The sequence below is a fragment of the Passer montanus genome, unplaced genomic scaffold (genome assembly GCF_014805655.1).
Source record: "Passer montanus isolate IOZ18808 unplaced genomic scaffold, ASM1480565v1 scaffold130, whole genome shotgun sequence".
NCBI classification, from domain to species: Eukaryota; Metazoa; Chordata; class Aves; order Passeriformes; family Passeridae; genus Passer; species Passer montanus.
Window position 1 is genome coordinate 249,891 of NW_024359833.1, and position 20,738 is coordinate 270,628.

General features: G+C 41.3%; 1 protein-coding gene across 2 annotated transcripts; it reads left to right on the plus strand.

Moving 5' to 3' along the window:
- Positions 1-276: 276 nt before the first annotated feature.
- TMEM38B (transmembrane protein 38B) lies at positions 277-15,298 on the plus strand. 2 transcript variants are annotated; one of them, XM_039699197.1, is made up of 7 exons: positions 423-547; positions 2,920-3,148; positions 5,283-5,439; positions 7,959-8,143; positions 8,931-9,018; positions 11,013-11,130; positions 13,117-15,298. In XM_039699197.1, exons 2-7 carry the CDS (start codon positions 3,100-3,102, stop codon positions 13,321-13,323), a joined length of 804 nt encoding a protein of 267 aa, XP_039555131.1. In that variant the 5' UTR covers positions 423-547; positions 2,920-3,099; the 3' UTR covers positions 13,324-15,298. The 2 variants fall into 2 exon arrangements, with proteins under 2 accessions (XP_039555130.1, XP_039555131.1); XM_039699196.1 differs by lacking the exon at positions 2,920-3,148 and having other exon boundaries at positions 277-547.
- Positions 15,299-20,738: the final 5,440 nt, after the last annotated feature.

Below are 20,738 nucleotides of genomic sequence, written 5' to 3' on the forward strand. Positions count from 1 at the left end.
CGGCAGCATCTCGCGTACATTAATACCCTCAGTAAGTGATGAACAAAGAAAAAAAAAACAAAGAAGGATGACCACACGCGGAACCGAGCGTACATGCTGGTAAGGCTGAATATTCTTGATGGGCTTCAGAAATATGTAACAGGAAAGAAAAACAGAGTGTATCAGGGTAGGTGCAGCTAAACACCACAAGCGCAGCAGCGGCTCTGAGGGAGGCCACAACCGACCTCGCACTGCGCCCGGAGCAGGACTTATCAGCATTTTGACCAAAAAAAGGCAAACAAAAGGCACCTGGCAGCGCCCAGCCGCGGGGCTGAGGGAGGGACGGCCCCGTGAGGCGCCGCGCCCGCCCCGCCTCACGCTGACGGCGGCCGGCAGCGGCCAAGCCGCGTCCTCCGCGCTCCGCCGTGCCGGGCGGCCGCTCCGGGAGCTCCGTGCCCGGCCATGGAGCTCTGGCAGGTGCCGCTGAGCTTCTCCCGCCTCCGCATGTTCCCTTTCTTCGACCTGGCGCATTATGTCGCCTCCGTGGTGGCGCTGAAGGAGCAGCGGGGTGAGCGGGGCGAGGCGGGACGGGGCGGACACCCCACAGAGACCCCCGTGCCGATCCCGGTGTTCCCCCGTGTGGAGCCGCCGTGCCGGGAATGCCCCACGGCCCCTCCGTAAAGCCTTGTCTGCCTGCCCGCAGGATTCACCCAGCCAAGCTTTTCTGGCTCTCCAGAACTTAAGAGGAGAAATAAGCCAAGAGTTTAGCTGGAAACCCCCTCGGGTTTTTTATTCGGTAGTTTGTTTGTTGCGGTTTTGAGGTCTGGAGGGAAAGGGCTGAGGGCCCTGGAGGTTGGGTTGATGGGTGTGTAACACAGGCCGATATCTCTCTCTGCCCAGAATTGCATCTGAGAGGGGAGATTAACTGGGGTTCACATCCTTCACACGCCTTTTTTAGGGTGTTAAGGCCTTTCTGCCTTGTAGGAAACAGCTCAGGGTTTTCCTGGGTAGGTCCTGTGCCCGTGGCTTGTCAGCGTTGTACCCCCGTAGATTGTAAAGTGAATTTAGCAAAGCTTTCCGCTTCCACTAGCAAGGTTTTGTACGACAGGACATCATGGCACTTCAGTCTGCATGCTCTCTTCCAGATAATCATTTACACTGTGGCTGTTAACCCCAAACCTGTTTGTTGGGTTGTCTTTTTTTTTGGTGTGCTTTTTATTTTTTTTAAATTTTTTTTTTTTGTGTGTGGGTGTGTGTTTGGTTTTTTTTGTTTCTTTTTTTTTTGGTGTGTTTTTTATTTTTTTTAATTTTTTTTTTTTTTGTGTGTGTGTGTGTGTTTGGTTTTTTTTGTTTCTTTTTTTTTTGGTTTTTTTTTTTTTTTTTTTATTTTTTTTTTTTTTGTGTGTTTTTGTTTTGGTTTTTTTTTTTTTTGTTTCTTTTTTTGGTGTGTTTTTGGGTTTTTTTGGGTTTTTTTGGGTTTTTTTTTTTTTTTTTTTATTTTTTTTTTTTTTGCTGTCACAAATGTAGACACTGGCCTTCTTTCAGTCTTTACAATTAAGCTAACGTGTGGTGTGTGTTTAGACACGTTTGCAGTAATTGTGCGTCCCAGGTGATAACTGTGTAGGAAACTGAGCTGGCTTTTGGGATTGTAGTGCAAATTTGGGAGCTGCTGCTTGCCTCAGATTTCTAGGGCTCTGCACTGTTCATTCAGTGAGAAGACGCTGGCCTTCTTTCAGTCTTTACAACTAAGCTAACGTGTGGTGTGTGTTTAGACACGTTTGCAGTAATTGTGCATCCCAGGTGATAACTGTGTAGGAAACTGAGCTGGCTTTTGGGATTGTAGTGCAAATTTGGGAGCTGCTGCTTGCCTCAGATTTCTAGAGCTCTGCACTGCTCATTCAGTGAGAGCTTATTTGGTCCCTTCCTATGTGTTCCGAGGTGAATTTTGGCTGTCTGCTGAGGAAATGCACTTAACAGACTGTGAAGACTGGTGTGAAGTGCTTATGCATTCTAGAATCTTCACCAAACTTTGTTAATGCTGCTAAACTTTTTAACAGGTCCATTTAGAAAGGGACTTTCTGACATTATCATGCAACACCTTTAACTTTTCCTCTGGAGTGGGCACACCTAAAGATGAGGATGAGAGGCCTCTCTGCGTAGTTTTAGTGAGACAACACTTATGGAAAGTAAAATTGCTATCAGAAGTCTGGTCAGATCCATGCTCCTATTTTATTTATTTTTTTTTCCTTCTCAGCTTAATAGCTGGTAGTTCAGAACTCCTGAGTATTTTCTAATAATTGGAATTAATAACTGTAATCCAGGTGACTGCCTGCTGGCCTGTTTCTCCCTTCCCAAGTGGTTTGAACTGAGTATTAAATCATAACTGAAATAGCAGTTATTATGAATGCATAATATAGCTATATTATTGTGGATTAATGCTGTCTAGGCTTTATGTTCTTCTTGGAAACTTACAACAGTAGCTAAATTTGACAGGGAAATGGCAGGGTAGCCTTGAGTGCCTGGTGATGTCAGCAATATGTGGTCAAGTTACAGCCACATTTATTTTATCCCAGATTACTGTCTCATTAAAATACCAACCCACCCCCACTGCTTAAAATCAGATTCAGTGTGGGCGTTTGGATCATGGATGGGTGCACACTAACTGGGACTTTTCCAATCCTCCTAGCCAGGCTTTCTTGCTCACTTGTGACTGGCAAACTACAGCAGTGACAACCAGCTTGTTGCTTTCTGTGTGTTTTAAAAGAAGAGTTCTTCATTAGTGCTTTTGGGATGGCTTAGGAGTTGCTTGCTTGTAGCTCCAGCCAGTTGTAAAACTGGAAATTCTCTTTGTTTTGGGATGGAGGGACAGCAAAAGGTGTTGATGGTTGAGGATGGGTCATATTTGGTTTGTTCCTGACATTAGTTCCTGATGTGTTTCAGGTGATTTGAGAAATAATTTCTTCAGCATAATTTAGCTCTGTTAAGTCTGACTCTACAAATCCCTTATCTTAACTAATGATATTCTGTGTGGTTGAACGGGGTGCTGGAAGAAACTTGTGCAAACCCACCTGGTTTCCTCACTGGATGTGTGTTTAGTCTGCATTACTGCTTATTTGGAACATGCAGAAAAAAAATAAAGCAAATATAATCCTATTGACAGAAATAGTTGGTAAGGGGTTTGTTTGTTAGTTAGTGTGTGTTTTGGTTTTTGTTTGTTTTTTGTTTTATGTTGTTTGGGTTTGGGGATTTTGTGGGTTTTTTTTCCCCCTTTGATTTTTTTTTTGGTGTGTGTTTTTTGTTTGTTTGTTTGGTTTTTTTTGTTTGTTTGTTTTTGTTTGTTTTTTTATGTTACTGTTGTTCAGGAACCATTCTTAAAACCATATTCAGAATCAGTCCTTGTGTTTTGAAACCTTTCCTTTCTGAAGTGTACATCTGCAGGGCTGGTGGCTTCTGGCAGATCCACCATTGCGTGGTTGCGTGATGCCTCATTAATTTTAGAGGATGCATCAGAGGACAAATATAAATGACCACTTTGTACAAAGACATGTGACCTACTTAAAACTGAATTTGTCCTCTGAAAGGCTATACCCTAGTAATAATTTAGGTAGCAATGCTGAGATGATCTTTAAATTAGTTTCAACTTTTTTTGTCTCATTGTCTTCTGTATTGTGTATATTCCTTTTTGGGAAGCAGGTATGAATTGTTAAAAACTGGCATTTGAGCCATTTCTAGTGCTGACCAACAGAAGAATCTTGAAGTGCAATAGAGGTTCCACTTTCATGACTTTTTACATGTAAAATGAAGAAATTTACCTGCATTTTTGTGGAGCTTACTGGTAGAGGGCAGACTGGATGTGCCCTCAAAACTGAAAACCACTTTGCCCTCAAAACTGAAAATCTAAGTTGTGGGGCAAAGGAAGTGTGGAGAAGCTGGTGATTGTAGGAGAGTAGATCTGAAGAGAGAACAGATACCTAATTTTAAACCTACTCCAAAAGTAGTAAACACAAGCCATTAATAATTTGCAAGTGTCTTACTTGGAGCACTAGGTACTGCAGTTTGAAAAATAAATTACAAAATAGTTGAAGACAAAAGAGATGTTGTGTTATATTCAAGTATTCTGTATTGCTTAGGAGTGCTCATTTTTATAAATTGGCCGTTTTATGGGCATTTTGATAGTGCTGCAGTACTTGATATCTATGCCAGCACTAAAACTGGAACAGTCTTGTTAATACATTGAATGGATTGAGAGTGCTGTATGCTTTTTTAAATGTTTGAGCCTCTCATTTTGGGTAGAAGCTTCTTTTCCCACAGAAATGCCTGATAAACCAAAGCTTCTACTCTGAATTGGGAACAGATGTCAAATTTCATTTTGGGGCAGACAGTAGTGCTTTTGTGTACTTCAGCCTTTGGACTACGGAAAATTAAACTTGTTCAGGCAAACAGCTCAGAACCAGTGTAAAGGGGAGGCTTTGGCAGCACTGAACTTTTAAAGTGGAAGGAAATAGTCAAAACAGCTACTTGACAATATTTCTAGCTTTGGTAAAATGTTGTTGTCCTCTGAAAAGGGTTAATACTTCCCATTACCTCCAGTGTAAGCTTTTAGTATTAAGTGCTCTTTTAGGCATAGTTAACTTGCATTTTAAAATGATACTTAATTTTAAAGATGATGAAGTAAACCAAACTGTCAACCTTTTTAATAATGAGGGAAATTTACATTTATTATTGTAGTTCAAGGTAACCTTTTTTCCTCTGTTCAAGAGTGCAGTTGAAAACGATTAGATAATTATCCTGGATGCTGTTTTCATTTTGGCCAGAAATCACAGCAGAATATTGTGAGAAAAGAAGGGAAAACAGTTACCTTGAGTTCTTGGAACACTCAAAAGCAGAAATGGAATTCCTAGAATAACCCTCCAAATGTCAGCAATCCTGTTTAGATTAGCCACTTAGGTGTTTTTAATACAAATTTGAAAGCAAGTGTGTCCCTGTGTCAGGCTGTTAACAGCAAGACCTCACTGCTATGCTCTGAAAGCTTTTTCTTCTTGGTACCTAGATATAACAAACTAATGCACAAAAGATATTTAGAGAACACTTTGTGTCAGCCTAAACTTCTGTTTAGGAGTGTAAGTTAAAGTCACCGTACCCTGAGGTTTGCATTTCTGGAAAATTTTCCTCTGAGAGCCTGCTGATTGCTGGAGGATTTTTCATTACCCAAAGGAACTAAATTGAAAAATACTGACCTTTAAAACATGATGTTATTTCTCCAGTTTTCATTTCTGTTTATGCTTTTTTTTTTTCCCCCACAGGAGTTGTGGAAGTGTCGGTCCGAAGTCCCTTGGCGTGCTGGTTTAGTGCAATGCTTTATTGCTTTGGGGGCTCAGTTTTGTCTTCGTTGATGCTTGGTGAACCTCCAGTAGCATTTCTGGCAAAGACCATAAATATTCTACTGGCATCCTCAGTCTGGTAAGCAGCCACAATTGAGTAAAATGGGTGATACTGGCTCTGAGGAAGCTGTATGCTGTAAATTGATACTGTACCATCAAGGTTCCATGTAAATCAGAATTTTTGCTTGAAAGTGTTGTGGATTTGGATGCTGTCATCCAGAGTGTCACAGCAGCTTTGTTCTCTGGGAACAGAGAGCAACTCTTACAGCCTGTTGTTTAACCAAATGCTCTATTGCTAGATCAGACTTGCCTTAGATTTTTGTAATATTCCTGGTCAAACAGCTGCAAACATGACCTTTTAATAAAGTTATTCAATTGCTGATTTACTGAACATAGGTATGTTCATCTCATATGCAGTCAAGTTTTTAAAAGGTAGCTCTTGAAGACCAGAACCTGGCTGATGTAAAAATTTTGTTTTTTCCTGTAACTGAGGTTCCAAGACACATCTTTCCTCCAGTTCCTACTTCCAGACACATTTTTTTTTTGTATTTCATTCCTTCCCAGATGGGCAGGTGTTGTGGTAGAAGACAGTAGCTATCTGAATAGTATGATTGAATAATGTATTAGGCATTTTGGCCTGCTTTGGAGTTAAAAAGACATTCTGGAGTTATTTTCATATAAATGTGGTCTTCCAGTGGAGTTCATTTGTTCCAGAAAGTGATCTTTGAAGAAAACTTCAAACTTACCAAAAATCATGAGTAGCAGTGGGGTTTTGAATTTATAAATCTCAATCACTGTATTTAGATAGTCTGGCCTGCTTAAAGTCCTTTAGTTCCACTTTTCCCATAAGTTTTACAATTGCAAATTCATTGAAATGAAATCAAGTGTTTCTATCTGTCTGGGTATATGTATTAGTTTTGTGGCCTTTGTGTTACAGTAGAAGATGACATATTTAATCTGGTGAAATTAATAATATGTATTATTGGTGAATTATTAACAGAACCTGCCTGTGGTTGTGTTAGTCTGATGTGGGCAGATTGATTGCTTGTTTCATCAAGTGACACGAGCTAGGAGTACACCTGAGGAGAGCAGGATTTCTGTTTAACTCACCGTGATCCAATGTGATTTGCTTGCACAAAGTAAAGGTTTTAGTGAGAAGCTGTGAACGTTACAAAACGTTTTAAGCTTCCAGCTTTACAAAGTCCACTCTTCCTGAGTGTAATGACCTTAATTCCTGGCCCCAGATCATGCAAAACGGAATTCCTCAAGCCACACTTGGGACTGGAGAGTGAGTGGAGTCGTGCTGGGCTTGAGGAATGCTCCTAAATAGTCTGTAGGACAGCGGCATCTACTGTCAGCAGAGATTACAGGCAGGAGTGCCGTGGTGGCCCTTCAGTGCCAGCGCCAGTCCTGTCACCCGTGCTTCAGGGTCCTAAACCCACGTTCTGCAGATCTGAGTTGATTCTGGTGTGAGTTGTCTGGTGAGTAGTAGGCGGCTTAAATGGCTTTTTGCCGTAGTCTGTAAAATACATCCTCTCTCCACATCTTTGGCTTGATTGAAGCCTGGTTGCATAGAGAGGCATCTGACTTTACAGTAAGAGATAAAGGGAAGGGCCTCAGAAATTCTTGATAGGCAGGATTGAGATCAAAAGCCTTAAAGCAAGGGGCAGTGTTTTGGTTTTTTTTAATAAAACAAAATTTATCCTTGTTTTCAAACACTTCCTCTGCTCTTATGCAATTACTACTCTTACTCCTGTGCTGAAATAATCTACTTAAGATAACTTAATCAAGATACTTAATCTTGATTGGGTTTTTGTGAATGTCTCAGTAAGAACTGAATTTTATTTATTATTGAAGACATATAATAGAACACTACATAATCTAATATTTTAAAATTTTCTGTCACTTAGGATTTAACTGTTAGCCATCTTTATTTGGTTTTAAAAGCAAGTTGATCAAAGATATTTTTTGTAGTGTTATTTCAATGCTTTGAATATAGAAATGTGATTGTAATTGGAAAGCTGGAAAAGCTAGAATTGGTGAGTACTAAGATGTTAAATATGTTTAAAAATAGCCACGCATTTCATCTAGTATGACATTAACTAGTGGAGGCATTCTTGCTGAAGTTACATAATTCCAGGTACCTACAGTCTGGAAGCACAGAGTCAGCATTTAATTTACCACCCCGTAGTAATCCTATTAAAAAAAAAAACCCAAACAAAAACCCAAAACAAAACAACCCCCTACACTGAACTAAACAAAAAATAACTCACCAATAAACTCAAACCACACAAAGTCAATCAGATACCACTTTCATGACTTGAGTTATAGAAATGTCATATATAAGGTATAGAACAATTGGAAGAATGTAAAGCTGTTTCAGATGGACTTCAGCAGATTCTTCTCTGTGACAGTGAGCAGGTAATGTTTGGTTTTGGTGCAAAAGCTCAGGCGTGCTCAGAAGCTTTTCAAATTTGTTCCAAGATGTTCAAGACTTTGAGTTGTCAGTAGTATATCAGGCATTGCTAGTTGTACTCCAAAAATATCTTTAAAGATTATGAAAACGTGGCTAATGTTTTGTTTCCTGATGACTTTCAGGTACCTAGTGTTTTACTGCCCAGAAGACCTATTCTGCCGCTGCTTTTCCTTTCTGCCTCTTCGTCTTCTGGTGGCAGGAATGAAAGAAGTGACAAGGACTTGGAAGATCACAGATGGCATTGCACATGCAGACACTGTCTACAAAGATGCCTGCCTTGTCATGGTGGCTGTGGGCTGGGCCAGAGGTAACATGCACAGCATCTTTTTCTGAGGGTTTGGGGTTTTTTGGGGCGGTGTTTAAATGTCTAGCCCCTCAGCAGAGCTGTAGCACCATCCTTGCTCTGCTGGGCGTTGTAGTCCTGATGCATTTGATGTCTCCTGAAGGAAAAAGCCTGTGCTGCAGATTTTCTGCCTGAATTAAGGGTGACATTGAAGGACTTTGAGGGGAGTTCCCTTCAGAAGGTCTTATGAGAGCTTGCAGGATGGGCAGTTAATGACAATAAAGAAGTAAATCTTCTGTGTGGCTGTTGCTGAACTTTCCAACAGCAGAGCTGTGCCCTTGCATGAGGCAGAAGAAGAGAGCTGGATATCTTAGGTTTTGGAGTTGTAACCATTACTTGGTTTTAAACGTAGGGATAACCCTTGTTGCCTGCCTGCCATTTGGAATTCTGGAAGCCACCTGCCTGACAGCTGTATTTGCAGCCACACCATCAGGGTCACTTCAGAAAGGAGTTGTGCAGCTCTTGTTTCTGCTTGCTTCTGTGCTAATGTGGAAAGCAACACGTGTGAATGTGATGATTGCACCAGTTCAGATCTGTCACTTACAGACCTGAGCTTCTTGCTGAGTATCTCAGCCTCTGAGGTTTTGTGGCCATCGTTTGAGTCTTGTTTGCATGAGAGGTTGGATTAAACCTTTTTAAGTCTGGGCTTTGGTGCCACATTTAGCACCTGGTGTCATGAGTTTTTCTGGGAGCAATGGCATAGTAGTGGTAGCAGTCAGTGGAAACTTGCCATAAATCTCTGCAATTTCAGGTGCTGGTGGTGGCTTAATTTCCAACTTTGAGCAGCTGGTGAGAGGAGTGTGGAAACCTGAAACCAATGAGCTCCTGCAGATGTCCTAGTAAGTTTTTAAAAAAAAAAAACTGCAATGAGTTAGCTGTTGTTTTGCTGGCTCTTAGTGTGGATGCTTACTTTCAGTGGTTGAAACAAAAGAAAACCCCCCCAAAAAATCCATTAGGACATATTTGTACTCTGTTTTGGTGTGTATCCTTTGAAAGATGGGACAATGAACTTTGGGACTTTTAGAAGATATTTTAATCATTTTATGTTCACAGCCCAAGAGCTGCAAATGGGAAGAAGTCAACAAAACTTGTCAGAAAGTAGTAAAGACCTTGTGGGGGTTTGCTAGAAAGCAGTATTGGCTCAGTTTGTCTTACAGGGACATGGTCTTCTGTCCAAAATGAAAGCACAGTGGTACCAGAAATACACAAGTGAATTTTGGTGTATGTTCTGAGCATCACTAAGATGGCTTCCTTTGAACACTGTCACTCTTACTTTTGCTGCCAGTGCTATTTTCCTCCAAAGACATCAATTATTTGAGAAGGTACAAATTGGTTATTCAGTATAGCAGAAATGACCTGCAAGATGGGAAAAGTTACTTCTCTTGCAGAAGCAAAGAATGAGGAATATTACATGCCTCCTGGTTTTCTCTGTAAAATGAGAATTGAAACAGGCTGGAAAGCCACAAGCTATTATTGTAAGTCAAGATAAGGTCACTGTGATAATTTCCTAAAATTCTTTTGATCTTTCCCAGGTTACAGTCAGGTCTTTAAAAATAATAATTTTATTTTTTAAAAAAAGCTATCTTGCTTTTCAGCAGCTACTCCTAGACACAGAATAACAGGAGAGACATTTGTAGCCTTCTCTTTGGCAATATTTCAACTTTTTGCGGATTGTGTTAGTTGCTGGCTTTTTCTGAAATTCTAAGTATTTAGAATTTCTCTTCCTCTTGTCAGTGCCTAAATGGCAGTCTTGAAAGTAAACTTCCAGAAGAAAAAGTGAGTGTCAAAAATAACACTGTAGACACAAGTAAAACTGTCTTTAGAGGTGCAACACCAGAACAATGCTTACTGATTGGCATCGCTTGCATATATTCTCCTTCTCCACTGTGGGTATGGCTCAAAGTAACTCAAAAAATATTTCAAAAGTTTTGTTTATGTATAAGTGTTAAGAGCATTAAATTGAACTAAGTTACAGAGTTAAAAGCATCCAACATCTTGCAAATGGATGAGATGCCTGTGTACACAGGGTCGTTTTTTGGGCTTCTTGAGCAGGAATTTGATGTACTTTTTTTGGTTCCTGAAAAGACAGAGAAGAGCAGATCCACAACAGATGCTCTGTGAATACAGGAATGTCACCTGTACATGTCACATGCAGATTAAGAAATACACAGAATTCTGGATAACTGACCAAAGATCTCTTGCTTTCTATCTGCATTCCTAGGAGGGGATTTAGTACCACAACAAAGATTGCTGTAAGCTGGAAATAGATTGGAAATCTTTGCATGTCTCAGGCCAGCACAGCTGTGTTGACAAAACCTGGTAATTCAGGCCTGGCTCCAGTCAGGTTTAAGCTGATGGCAGTCCCAGAGCTGCTGGGGTGTTACAGTGGACCAGGATTTGGACTGTGTTACTCTTCCACACCTTAAGCAGCTCCTTGGAGTAACTGTCTCCTGGAGTATAAGAACCTGTTTTTATGTGTAGTCCAAGTAGTGTGAGCTCTGTAATTTAACTCTTCAAGATATATTGGGAGAAGAAGAAGAAAAACAAGATCGTGTATAAAGTCTGAATAGAAGCATTTTTTTGAGGAGTGTTTGTCACATAGTTTTCTGGGTGTGCAAAGTAGTGCTGGACTTGAAAGCGTAGTATTAGTATATAAAGTGAAAATCTTAATTTAATTATAGCTGGATTTTGGATCTTACCACTATTACTACAAGTTTTCATTAGTTCCATTCAGAAATAATTATTTTGCACGCCTAAGAACATGTATTGCTTTCCAGGTAGCTTGCACTGTAGAGCAGAGAAGAGAAATTAACATTCTTTGTTTGATTTCTAGCCCTGTGAAGGTAACTTTGATAGGAGCAGTTCTTTTCACCCTGCAACGCAGACAGTACTTGCCAATAGCAAAACACAACCTTGTGTTTTTTTACACCATCTTTCTTGTTGTCTTCAAGGTAAGAACTTGAAAGTTGCTACTGACCATATCACAGAAAATATTTTATTTAATTGTCAAAATGCATGCTGCTTGATGGGAAGGCCAGCTCCTGCTGAAGTCATGTGTTTAGAGTTCTGTGTATGAGCAGAATGGAAGACCTGTTCTGTTACTGATTCTGTTCAGTGTATGCAGGGGACAGGGAGGAAAAGGAAAAAAATCAGGAATTCTGGCATTCAGTATTTGATATTCCAGGCTTGTATGTCTGTAATCTCAAAAAAAAAAAAAAAGCAAAAAAAAAGAAAAAAGCTTATTCTCGTAGAAAGAAACTCTCCTATTCTCTATGTTTTGTGTGTACCTATGCAGTGGCCAGTGGGTCTGTAAAACAGTAAAACAAACCAGCTGGGCCTATTCTTGTAGAAAGAAACTCTCCTGTTCTGTCTTTTGTGTGTACCCATGCAGTGGCCAGTGGGTCTGTAAAACAGTAAAACAAACCAGCTGGATTCTCATTTAAAATGTTCACAAAATAAGTGTTTGGGTGGGAAGGGAAAGCATACCAAAACTACTTTCAAGCAGCTGTAACTATTTTGTAATAAAATAGACACTACTTCTCTACTGAAGTCTTCAGTCCCTCCAGTCTTGTTCATTTCCAGGATGATGCCTTTCTTCTGGATTACTAGTTTATAAGAAAATATAATCTCTGTTAGCAGATATCTGGCAATTTTAAGAGCTTCAGAGCTGGTGTTGAACACACCAGAGAATGTGTGGAAATGTGGTTTCCAGTCTCCTTTCTGGGAAGGAGCTGACCAGCTTAATTCTGCAGAATTTAACTTTAGGGAGCCAAGAATTGAAGATTATGTACTTGATTTTCCATCTGAAATGATAAAGGCATTGTTGAACTGTGGGTGCTGGGAATGAAGAAGGAAAGGAATGTTATTCTGGAAGGGAGAAATTGCAGGTGTCCACAGGAGCTGGCTGTCCAGCTGCTCTGGAGTAACTAAATCCTTACACTGATGGTTGTACTGACAGTCAGGAACTCGCACCTACTTAACTAATAAACTAATAAAGCAACAGTGTATCTGGTGTAGTCCCTTAATAATGTCTCCTAGGAAACTTGTCATGTGTCTGAAAGCTGTAGAAACTGTTGCAATATAAACTTGTCCAGTACCCTGATCTGAAAAGCTGTTTTTTCAATCCTGATTCCAAGTTACATGTCCTCAGGGGTGCCCACCTAAATCTCTGAACATTATGGAGTGAATATGGCTGTCTGGAATTCTAATTAAAGTCTGGTTATGGACCTGTACATTCAAAATGTAATTACACATTCCATTCTTCTAATTTAAGTGGAATAAAGCCACTCTGTTTAGTTTTTGTGTTTGAACAAGACACAAAATTTACACATAGAAGTTGGTCTTCACCTTAAATGTGTGGCATTAAATGTGATTTGCTCTCAGGATGATTAATCTTATAGAGAGGGTTTTTTTGTGCACATTGTTTGCGTATAGCTCATAGAAACATAGAGTCATGCAATGTTAAGGGCTGGAAGGGACCTCAGAGACCATCCAGTTCCATTCCTCTACCAAGGCCAGGCTTGTCAAGGCTTTATCCAGCCTGGTCTTGAACATTACCAGGGTTGGGATATCAGCAACATCTCAGGGCAACCTGTATCTCACCACCCTCACTGTAAAGAATTTCCTCCTATAATCCAGCTCAAATTTCCTCTCTTTCAATCTGTGCCCATTCCCCCTTGTCCTATTGCTATTTCCTGAGGAAAAATCCCTCTCTGACCTCCCTGTAGATCCCCTTCATAGCTGTGTGAAGGGTGTTGGTCAGAAGGAAAAGCATTCTTTGCCCAATTTCAGCTGAAATGAGCAGACTTCTGTTGGTGATTGCACAGCCTCATCCTTGTGTAGGAAGTTGAAAATGCCATGCACCCCATTAGCTTTGAACTTGTTTACCTGCGCAGCCATCACAACTTCTATTGTAATTTGATCCTTGTTCTTCATAGGTAAAAATGATGTTGACAAGATGTGCAACTTCTCCACTTGCTCCCATTGAGGCTGCAGTGGGCCAAATGTTTTTTGGCTCACTAAAGACACCTTCCAAAGTGAAGGGTGAAAGTGCCACATCTTCCAACGGCTCTTCAGTCTGTGACCAGCCTTCTGAGCAGCACCATGACAGTGCTAAGGAAAAACAAGCAAAGAAAACAGAATAAGTGACTTGAAATCCTTGTGATGGTCATGAAGATGTGTGTCTTCCAGATTAGGCTGGCTGAGAAGCTTCTCTGAGGAAAGGAAAACAGGGCTGTGTTGTGCTTTGCCTTTTTGGGATGTGTTATGTAAGTTGTGTGTAAATGCACATGTTGGATTTGTGAGTTAAAACTATGAATTTTTATAGTGGTTAAAAGTTTACTAATTTTTGTACTTACGACAACTTCAGATACTTATATGTTAAAAAGATATTTTCACAAATGTGACAATCACATTTTTTTTCCTACAGTATCACTTTCATGTCTTCCTATCCCCCAGTTCTTATGTGTCATTTTGATAACACTGATTTGTACTGTCAGGTGTTCACTGTAGCACGTCCCAAATAAGAAAGTCATTAAGTAAGGCTTAATCACATTGCACTCTGTAAAATCATAAAAATGTACCGATTTAATGCCTTTAACTAGAAAAGTAACTGAAATATTGTTGTAATTCACATTGCATTGGTCTAGATTTTCTTCGTTTCTTAAAGTAAATATTTTAAAATATTTTTAAGTGTTTTAAAATGAAAGTACATTATCTGGCACTTTAACAAATCTTAGTTAGTTAGCAAGTAGAAACACATCAGTATTTTTGTTGTTGGCTTGCTTGGACTCTTTTATTTGCAAACATTTGAGATGTAGGTGTTTTTTGCCACACTAGTGTTTTACAAGTGGTTTGTAGTTATCTTGTGTTTCATTTGCGTCTAGACATCTTTGCCTGCATTTTTTTCCCAAGCATATGCACTTATTTCTTTTCAAGGACAAACTCCATTAGGAAGAATACTGGACAGTACATTTGCCTTGTTTAGTCAGCACCCTGAGCTGCAGCACAGGGATGGGAGCAGAGTGTTACCCCCATAATCCATGAGGGAATGGTCAGTGAGCTGCTAGAACACCCGGACACTCCCAAGTCGTGGGATGGGATCCAGCCAGGGGTGCTGAGGGAGCTGGCAGAGAGCTCGCTGGGCCACTTCCAATCATTTACCAGCAGTCCAGGCAAACTGGGGAGTTCCCAGTTAACTGGAGGTGGCAAATGTGACATGCGTCTGCAGGAATGGTCAGGAGGAGGATCCAGGGAATTACAGGCCTGTCATGTCCCCTCAGTGCCAGGGAGGCCATGGAGCAGGACACCTTGAGAACCATCAGGAGCAGGACTAGCAGGAGATCAGGCCTGGCCTCTCTGGGTTGAGGAGAGGCAGGTCCTGCCTGACACACCTGATCTCCTCCTGGGCCACGGTGACCTGCTCAGGGCTGAGGGAAAGGCTGTGGATGTGTCTGCCCGGACTGCACAGAGCCTTTGACACTTCTCCCACAGCATCTCCTGGAGGACCTGGCTGCTCATGGACAGGGCCCTGTGCTCCGGGGCAGGAACGGGCTGAGGGCAGGGTGGGACATGGAGGGACACCCAGCTGGGCTGGCACCAGGGCGTTCCCATGGGATGAGGGCTGGGGCCAGGCCTGTGCGGCATCCTCAGCAAAGGCTGCACGAGGGGATCGAGGGCCCCTCAGTCGGTTCCTGACAGCACCAGGCTGGGGGGGATGTGGATCTGCTGGAGGGCAGCAGGGCTCTGCAGAGGCTCTGCACAGGCTGGATCCATGGGATGAGGGACAGCCAGGGGAAGTGCTGGGTCCTGCCCTCGGATCACAACAACCCCTGCAGCTCCGGGATGGGGGAAAGGGGCTGGGACAGGCCCTGGGGGGCTGTGGCAGCAGCCGGACAGAGCCCAGGGGTGCCCAGGCGGCCAAGAGCCGATGGCCCCTGGGCTGTGCCAGCCGTGGGTGGCAGTGGGAGCGGGGCAGTGCCCGGCCCTGTGCTGGCCCTGCTGAGGCCACAGCTCCAGTGCTGGGTCACCTCTGGGCCCTCACACGGGGAATGGAGGGGCTGGAGCGTGGCCAGGGAAGGGAACGGAGCTGGGAAGGGAATGGAGCCCCGGGAGAGGCTGAGGGAGCTGGGAAGGGGCTGAGCCTGGAGCAAAGGAGGCTCAGGGGGACCCTGTGGCTCTGCACAGCTCCTGCCAGGAGGGGATAGCCGGGCTGTGCTCCCAGGGACAGGAGGAGAGGGAACGGCCTCAGGCTGCAGCAGAGGAGGGTTAATTTGGATATTAGGAATAATTTTTTCACAGAAATGATGAAAAGCATTGGAACAGGCTGTCCAGGGAGGCGATGGAGTAAACGTCCATAGAGGGATTTAAAAGAGCGTGTAGGTATTGCGCATGGGGATATGGTTTAGTGTTGGCCTTAGCCATGCTGGGTTAATGCTTGACTTGATGATCTTAAAGGTCTGTTCCAACCTAAACCACTCTTTAATGTCAGAAGCACTGAAATTTTTATTAGCATTTGCTGAAATCTTGCTGCTTTCTGCTTGTTGTCTTTTTTTACTCAAGATGTGAAGCAGTTCTAAGTGGCATACACTTCATAACTGAGAACTTTGGCATTTTAAAGATGTTACAATACATAAGAATAGAATCTTTTCAGGGGAATCTTTTCATTGATGTGCCAATTTTTAGAATAAACTACTTTTACAAAATTAGACTATTTTCTTCAGAGTACTGCTTTGAAGAGCATTGTTCAGCAAAGAGGTGTTAGGTTAATCTTTGTGCAGGATGCCAAAGAGAATGTGGAGGGAGATCTGATTTGAAAACACAAAGTTCTAGTTCCAGGTACATCTCTAAATTTAGAAAAGCTGTCACCAATGCTGTGCTTAGAGAAAAGAAAAATAAAAGTACCAAAGAAATTTCTTGTGCCTGAGTAGTTACATTTCCATGGTGATGACCAAAAGCATTGAACTCAGTTTGAAATCCAACTTCATTGCAAATGTGCTGTACCTTGAAAGCTAAAATTACTATTTTCTTTAACACTTAAGAAGAACTAAAACAAAATACCCCAAACTCTTTGGACAAACTAGCAGTCATATTCCCTACACATTACACTGAAACTTAGTGTTCAGTTACCAATGCTTGGAGTATTCACTTGGTGTCTCATTTTTTTTGTAGCTTGATGTCATGGATTAACTTGAAGCTGCCAGTTGACTAGTTAACAATCAGCTAGTTATCAAGCAACACCAGCACATGCTGCCTGTCCATGGTTTTTTAAGGTTTTGGATGTTTTTTTTCTGAATAATTGTGTATTCTAGATCACATGAATCATACAAAAGGGGATTGTGGCATGGAACTGTGTTACACATGTGTGAAATTGTGCCTGAAAACTGGCTATTCCTAGCCCAAGTCAATGTGAAAATATGCTTAGACTACGTCTTTAGCAAGTTTACAATTATTGGGGAAAATATAGTGGTTATTAATTTTCAGAGTTAAGTCAACAATATTACAAATTTTTAAAATGTTTACTTGTCTGAACACCTTAAAAATAATACACAACACGCAAAAAATGTGTATTGTTGTGAGACAGAACACAAGGTACGTTTACAGAAATCCTGTTTCAAGCACCCTGAAAACAAAACTTTGTGTTTGAAGGTGTCATGTGTTGCTGAAGGATGGGTGCTCCAAAAAGCTACATGCAAATGTTCTGAGAACTACATTTTATGACACAGAAAAAGATAACCAGTTGCTCAGGGGTTAACCTGAATTCCATAGGAGACATTGTGTCCAAGTGTCCAGGATTTCTTAAATAAACAATTCCCAGCTTTCATGCTGATAGTTTTCTATCTCTGGTAAACTTCTCTGTGTGAAAATTTTGTTAACAATTTCTTATAACTGTTCTGGTAAAGCTTGTCAGATTCAGCACAGCTGCACACATGAACTGCTTGGCTGCATCTAATTTTGTCATTAACCTGGTAAAATTAGAAGAAGCTGCCTTGTGCATATATAAACAAAGTCATTCAGAAATTGCTTTATCAGCTCAATTCTTGGGCTAGAAGGGCATATTCCTGGTTAAACCAATTGCTGTTCTGATTAAATTTCTACTAAATACACCCAGCTTCTGTAAAAAGGAATACCTTAAAATTTGCTTCAGGAACAGAACTGAAGTTTCTTTATACAATAAATGCTATTTTCTTTCCTCTTCTGTTTTGTCTCCGTTTCATGTTATTGCAAAAAAGTGGAGATGTCACACAAGCAGTACCATCATCTGAAATGTGATTCTTCGGTGTATTGTTAGGCAAGATACAGTTGTCCAAGAATTCCAAACATCTGTCTTCTGTAGGAATCTCAATCTGCTCAGCATAAGGGGAATGCTGAAATCTAACATCTTCCAACAGTCTAGACAGGGAATGCAAGATTTACTCAGAGTGGATACTCTTAATTTATAAGGTGAATCCTCATTTCTGAGGTCTAAGTGAAGTCTTAAATGAGTAGCAACAGAGAAACACTATTTGATGCCAAGATGAGAATCAAAAATGTGTTGTAAATAGTAATTTGCATTTGTCTTGATAAAACTTCTCTGTTAAGCAATCAAAAGCCTTTTGTGAAATGTGTGAAATTGTTCAGCAAGGAATAGATAGTAACATGAAGGCTGACAGAGAAATACATTAATATTCTCAGGCAAGATCACTGATCTGCCAGTGGGCTTTATCTACAGTCAGGAAGTGGAATGTGGTGATCAAAATGGCATCACAAATAAAAACTGCTGCAATCTAGTGTGATAAATAGTTCATGCACAGCAACCTGCAGCTGGGTTGCACAACCCCTGGTGTGGGTAATTGCTGGTGGGTGAGAGGCTGGACATGACCCAGCCGTGTTCTCTGGCAGCCCAGAAAGCCAAACCTGTCCTGAGCTCATCCCACAAGGTGGACAGCAAGGGAGGAGGGATCCTGCCCCTCTGCCCTGCTCAGGTGAGAACCCACCTGCACCTGTGGGGTGCCCAGTGCAGGAAAGACATGGAATGTCTGTTGGAATGAGTCACAAAAGTGATTAAAGGGCTGGAACACCTTTCTGTGGAGACAGTCTGAGAGAACTAGGGACAAAGGCTCTTCACATCAGCCTTCCAGTACTGAAAGGGGGCTTAAAAGAAAGGTGGGAAACAGATATTTTAGCAGGACTGTAATGATAGGTCAAGGGGCAATGGTTTTAAGCTGAAGAAAGGTCAAATCAGATAATATGAGGGAAAAAACTATGATGAGGGTGGTGAAACACTGAAGTGGGTTGTCCAGAAAGGTGGCAGATGCCCCTGGAATCTTCAAGATCAGGTCGGATGAGGTGCTGATCTAGTCAAAAATGTCCCAGCTTATCGCATGTGAGTTGGACTAGATGGCTTTCAAAGGTCACAAGGGGCAATGGATTTAAGCTGAAGAAAGGTGAAATCAGATAATATTAGGGAAAAAAATTATGATGAGGGTGGTGAAACACTGAAGTGGGTTGTCCAGAAAGGTGGCAGATGCCCCTGGAATCTTCAAGATCAGGTTGGATGAGGTGCTGATCTAGCCAAAAATGTCCCAGCTTATCGCATGTGAGTTGGACTAGATGGCTTTCAAAGGTCCCTTCCCTCCCAAACTATTCTGTCATTCTTTGATTCTATGAAAAAAGGTTTCTTCAACATTGAAGCATGTTGTCAGAGGGGTTGAGGCAGCCCTTACTGACCCTGGAAGCTGATACTGCCTGTGTCATGTAGTTCTTATGAAAAGAACTGTAGGGCAAAAAAGGAAGAAACATGCATCTAAACGAAATAAATGTGTGTCTACTTTGTTGTCTTTGGCTGAAAATTTAACAAGCACTCTGGCACATTTTCCCAAAATAAATTAGATAATTTTTTTTTTTAGTGGTAGTCATTTCAATCAGAGTCACCTTCAGTTTGGTCAAATTTTCTCCTCCCCCTTAAAAGAAGACTGTTATCAGACAGTTGAATGTCAAGGCTAAATTACATGGGTTTGGTTTTTAAGTTGGAGTTTTTCATGGCCAAATTTGGAATAAAACTACTGGAAGATACTTTGATCTAAAGCTTTTTGGCATACATTCTGTTTTCTAAAAATAATACCCATTTATGGTCCTGGGGTGTTTAGGAATTACGTGGAAGTATTTTTGAGTTTCTTTCAATGGAATTTCAGAATACCTTTAAAGCACTTAACAAGTACAAAATGAAAATACAAACTCACATGGTTCTATTGTCATAGCAAAATGTCAGAAAAATCCAGGGTGAAGAAATCAGTTTTATATTGGAGAGGGTCCAATTTCATGGCGACTGCTTCATCACACGAGCGACTTCTGCAGTTCAAATGTTCTTTGTGGGAAAACTTTGCTCTTTTTACTTGCCTGCCATCCATCATGCACCAAAGCCTGGTTCTGACTCTCCCAAAGTGAGCTCTTTTCCTGCAAAGGAGGCAGTTGTTCTCTGGTGTTTGCTTTCTAGCTCCTGGAAGCCTAAAGCAGCAGAGGAGGAGAGAGAGAGGCTGAGTGCTTTACTTGAAATTTTCAAGCTGGGAGTGAGGCCCATCTCTCTGGGCAGCTGGGGCATGTGCTTTGGCTGCAGTCCAATTACCCAAAGTATTTTTAGTCTCCTTTAGTTCAGTATAGCAGGTGAATGTTAAGGAAAACCCTCCTGTCTGATCATTCAGATGCTTCTCTGGGAGTCACACTCATTCTGCCTGAGGCTTTAACTGCTGGGACTGAAGCCATGTTGGAATCTGGAATTAAATAACTAATGCTCCAATAATTTGGGTATCTTCTGCTGCAAGAAGTACACAAGTGCTTTTTATTTATTCTGGATATTATGGATTAAAAAGTTCAGGATCAGGTTGGATTTTTCTGAATCCATCTCTCCAAGCATAATCCAGGTGTCCTATAGCTGGCTGGTCTTTAGAACTGCCTTACCAAAAGAATTGTTCCTTAGAAATCAAATGTGTTGATGATTTTTTTCCCCTTCCCTTATCTTTATCAAAATCTCCTGCTTATATCAGACTGAAGTTTTGTTTGAGTGAGTTTGGCAGGAATTGGATCATAACTGAGTTTAGAAGAAGATGGAACACAAACGGTGTTAAAAAAAGGTTCCGTAGAAATCAAATGTGTTGATGATTTTTTCCCTTCCCTTACATTTATCTAAATCTCCTGCTTATATCAGACTGAAGTTTTGTTTGAGTGAGTTTGGCAGGAATTGGATCATAACTGAGTTTAGAAGAAGATGGAACACAAACAGTGTTAAAAAAACCCCAAAGTTTCAAGGCTGGTGTCTATTAAGTAGGAAGATACAGATGCCAAATGCTAGTTTACCAAAATCCCATAAAAAATTAGTGCTAATACTTTGGGAAAGCAGTGAATTTTCAGGAAACAAACTCAGGCATTGCTACTGAGAATATCCACTGTGTACAGACACAGGAACCTGGTTTCCAAGTTGTGCATTGCTGTGATGTTATTCTTGTCCTCAAATTCCTCAAATGCAAACGGAATGGAGCACAAGGTTAGTGAGCTTCAGACCTAGCTGAAGCAAGAACACAAGCAG